Source organism: Anomaloglossus baeobatrachus, chromosome 2 (assembly GCF_048569485.1).
Source record: "Anomaloglossus baeobatrachus isolate aAnoBae1 chromosome 2, aAnoBae1.hap1, whole genome shotgun sequence".
Lineage (NCBI taxonomy): Eukaryota > Metazoa > Chordata > Amphibia > Anura > Aromobatidae > Anomaloglossus > Anomaloglossus baeobatrachus.
In genome coordinates, this window is record NC_134354.1 from 525940305 (window position 1) to 525945304 (window position 5000).

Consider the following 5000-nt stretch of genomic DNA (forward strand, 5'->3'; position numbering starts at 1 on the left):
TCGCGGTTTACCTCCGGTAATGTGCATCGCTTGTCTGCGGTTTTGCAGGGAAGTGATGTCATTACAGGAAGAGGAAGCCGTGCAGAGAGTAAACACAAACACATCACAGACATAGAACACATAGACACAGACACATAGAACACACATAGAAAGAAAACGGAAATATAGAAAAAAAAGAACGTGGGCTCCGCTGCATATTCACCGTCCAGCCGAGGTAAGCACACAGCGGCGGCCCGGTATTCTCAGGCTGGGGAGGGAGAGGGGCAGGGGTAATGTCCCCCGCCTCACTCCCCCTCCGGCAGCCGAGAATATCAGCCGCAGCTGCTCCGGCACTGTCGCATGCAATATGCGGCACTACCGGAGTGTCCTCGGCTCTTCTTGCCACCGTGTAGCAGTGGTGGCAAGGTAATACAAGGGGTTAATGGTGGTGGGGGATCACCGCCATTAACCCCAGGCTTGATCATGGCAGCGTCTATGTGACAGCTGACATGATCAACCCGTAAGTAAAGTGAAAAAAACACAGACACCGAAAAATCCTTTATTTTAAATAAAACCAACAAGCCTCGTTCACCATTTTATTAACCCCCCCCAAACAAAGCTCCAGCGTAATCCACCGCTCCGACATCCTGCGCTGCTTCCATCCAGCCGCGACTGTCACAGACACAGCGCTGAATGAAAGCAGCAGACAGCAGAGGTAATTACCGGTCATTTCCCACGGCCGGTAATGTGAACTCACTGCCGACCGTGGGAAATGCAGCGATCTGTCCTCTATCTATCCCTCTATCTATCTGTCTGTCTATCTATCTATCCCTCTATCTATTCTTCTGTCTATCTACTATCAGAATTAAATGTATTTTTTTTTTTTTCTTCAATGTGCTTTATTGCATTGAATGCAATAAAGCACATCCCAACCCGCACGCGGCAAAACCGCAGCAATACCGCAAACAATACCGCGGTAAAACCGCGGCAAACCGCATGCGGTTTTCGGGTGCGGTTTCCCACGGTTTTTTACCGCGGGTGCGGTAATCTTTGAGAGCATGCGGAATTTACGCAAGGAAATTTCATTTCCCAGTGCGCACAGAGCCTAAGGCTGGGGCCACACGGGGATTACTGCGATCCCCTCGCATGACACTCGGCTCACGCTGGCAGTACAGCAGAGCCGAGTGTCATGCGAGTGTCCCTGCGACTGAGGTCCGATCATGCGAGCGGACCTCAGCTGCGGGGGGCGGGCAGGCACTGAGGAGGGGAGGGCCGGCGCTGCGGAGGGGAGGGATTTATCTCCCTCTCTCCTCTGTAGCCGGCTATTGTCATTCTCGCCGTGCACTCGCGGAACACCGGTGTACTGCAAAGTGCAGTGCGATTTTTCTATCGCCCCATAGACTTGAATGGGTGCGAGAGCAAACAGGATCGCATTACACCCGCAGCATGCTGCAACTGTATTCTCGGTCCGATTATAGCTGAGAAAATAATCGCTCATGGGTGCTGACACACAGGCTAATATTGGTCCGAGTGGAATGCGATGTTTTATAGCACTCCACTCGCACGGATTTTCATGTCGTGTGGTGTAGGCCTAACTCTCGGCATTCCCGACTCTTCTTCTGATTAGCCAGGCTAGCGCAACGTCAAGTGTGCATCGATAGCAATGTGCAGCTTGACTAATTAAGAAAGGAGACGAGAATGCTGGGTGGTATTGCATTTTGCAGGCCTCTCGTCCAGTGATCATTTATTACTGACCTAGCCAATGAATCGAACTAGTCCGGCAAATCAATTTTCCCATCTCATCCTTCAGGTATTTTCAATTGATGGCTGACCAGTGAATATAACATACAAAAAGCCAATTAAGTTGGAGGCCCATGACAACCAACACTCCGAGAATCCAAGTTATATCTTCAAATCTTTGTACAAGTAAAAGAAAAAGATCAGGTGTAAGACAATCATTTGAGCAATTGGTCGTTTGGTATAGAAGAATCCTCAAACGTGAAAAGCCTTTATGATAAATTCCAAACCTATAAATTAATCAAAGCTAAAATATGTGCATGACTAAGAATAATCAGTATATTCCATTAACAAAGCTATAAGAAAAAAACAACACAATTTTAAATAAACTTAATATTAAAAAGCAAAGTATCCAAAACAAAGAAAAATTAGTGCAACATATCAGAACAAATTAAAAAAAACAAACCCTTGTCCTCTATTTTATAACGGAGCACAGTGTTTCACATACCTGGTACAAACAATGGCACACACTCCGCAACTGAGTAGGGAATTCATGAGTCGAGTTAATGATGGCATGAAAGAATTTCTCAGTCATCTGCAAAAGACAACGTTGATTTTCCTCAAGGACTTCAACTCCATCCAACCTGCAAAGAAAACCGCAATACCAAGTTAGGAAAAAAGATGGCTTTCGTAGAAGGAATGAAAATGCAGCATGACATTAGCGAGCACAGTAGCCTCAACTTGGCTTCATGGCTTAATAAAAGTGCAATATTTCCAGAGGTCTGCATAATTAAGAAAGCATTACCAGTATGTGTGAGGAGGTGCATTATATTAATTATTAATCACCCTTTTCCAAAATTTTACCTGCAGTATATCATATACAGATTTAGACAGGGTAAAGGGATAGAATTTCTGCAGGAAGTGCATGTATACTGATTGAACACCTCAGAGGATAATTTTGCTTCAACTTAAAGTTTTCAGACCACAAAAATAAAAAAAAATTTTAAGCTAATCTGTGCTGTATTATCATCTAAATCACTACTAATAAACGATATATATATACATATATAGATTATTTATATATATCTTCTCTATCTCTCTCTATATTTTTTTTTTTTGTTTCTAACTTTTGTTCCTCTTCAATTATCACTTTATTTTCTCTACACCCACTTTATTTACCAGCAGCTCAACCAAACATGACATCTTCCTGTGCTTGTTTGCCGAACTTCACAGTTAGAGCTGGCCCTGCCCGGCCTCACAGTGTCCGGCCCTGCCCTCTGCACACTCATTGGCTATCCGTAATCTGCCCCATCACTGGCCCCTATCATACTATGGTTGAGCCTAGAATGTACGGGCTCCTTACAGGTTAGTGGACTTGACTAGTTTGGTTAGTGGGCATGGCGATGTTTCCCCCTGCACCCTGCCCCGTCCCCCCCCCCCATTGGGGTTCTTACTCCCAAGACCCCCGCTTTTATTGTAAACAACCCCATGCGCACACGGACTTAGAAAAATATTTATTCCGTCAGGAAAACATCCAGCTGCACTTTGAACACGCCCCCTCATCACGTGATATATTACGTCATGGCAGGAGCCCGTACATTCTAGCATTTATCATACCATACCTTACTCCTTATAGATAAATTAATACTGTGATGAAAACTTATAGCACCCAATGTGAGTCTGTAGTAGATTTTATATATATATATATATATATATATATATATATACATACACACACATATACATACATACACACACACACATACATTATATATAACTATATATATATATACACATATATATACATATATACACACACACACACACACCTATATACACACACACACATACAGTCACAGATCTACTGTATGCATGTCCGAACTTATTGATAGATTCAACAAAAGAAAAAAAATTATACATTATATATATATACACATTAAAAAAATTATACATTATAATTATTATAATACATTATATATTATTATACATACACACACCATATTTTTCGGACTATAAGACGCACCTGACCATAAGACGCACCCTGGTTTTAGAGCAGGAAAATAGAAAAATAAAATATTTTAAGCAAAAATGGAGTCATGACACACTGTTATAGGGCGAGGATCTGCTGCTGACACTTATGGGGGTAATGTCCCCAAATTCTCTACTAAGATACCCCATCCTGGTAATCATCCTCCTGCCTTGTATATACAGTATATACCCCCATCCTGCTCATATACCCCCATCCATCCTGCTCATATACCCCCATCCTGCTCATATACCCCCATCCTTGCTCATAATATACCCCCATCCTGCTCTTAATTTACCCTCATCGTGCTATACACCCCCATGCTAGTATACGACCCGCATCCTGTGGCACATAAAAAAAATAAACGTTCATACTCACCTTAACTCACCTCACCTCACTCCCTGCAGCATCGCTCCTCCTCACTTCTGTGTCAGCGGCAGCGCCGCTGAGTGGAGCCGTCCCTGTTCCCCTGCAGTACCGCGATCTCCTCCTGGCTGCCGGCGGCTCCACTCAGCGGCCGCCGCACAGACAGGAGGACATCGCGGTGCTGCAGGGGAACGGGGACAGGTGAGTGTACTGATTCACTGCACCCCGCGCTGATGATGCACAGGGGGCAGTGAATACAGCCGCATATGATCACTCCAGGCTGTAGTTGCCAGGGGTGCTAATGTGGGCCAGCTGTTTATCGCTCGCCCATCATCCCGCCCACCTGTCAGCGCTGAGAGATGGGTGGGAGGATTGGCGTGCATATTAAATGAGCAGGTCCACGTGGTCACGGCAGGCGCTGCTGCAGCCTGCTCATGTGCCCGATGACCCGCTCCACCCTCATTCCTACATTCAGACCATAAGACGCACCCCCCACTTTCCCCCAACATTTGGGGGGAAAAAAGTGCGTCTTGTGGTCCGAAAAATGTGTGTGTGTGTATATATATATATATATTATATATATATATATATATATATATATATATATATATATATATATATATATATATATACCGTATATGCCGGCGTATAAGACGACTGGGCGTATAAGACGACCCCCAACTTCTGCCCTAAAAATATAGAATTTGGGATATACTCACTGTATAAGACTACCCCGCTCCCAAATGAAAAAAAGTCTGCTTTGATTGCAACATGTTAATTTTAATTCCGCGAGAGCCGTACAATATGTTTTTAAAGGGCCATTGACAGATCAATCACTCCAATGTTCACTTAGTACAGCAAGGAATGCTCCTCCCTGCTGTATAAAGCCACA

At 44.1% G+C, this 5000-nt stretch overlaps 1 protein-coding gene across 1 annotated transcript in view; it reads right to left on the reverse strand.

Moving 5' to 3' along the window:
* NF1 (neurofibromin 1) overlaps positions 1 to 5000 on the reverse strand; it is a 442125-nt gene that overhangs the window by 240182 nt on the left and 196943 nt on the right. Inside the window, exon 24 of the mRNA XM_075333827.1 lies at positions 2225 to 2360. Coding sequence (XP_075189942.1) covers positions 2225 to 2360 — 136 coding nt within the window. The remainder of the gene's footprint in view (positions 1 to 2224; positions 2361 to 5000) is intronic.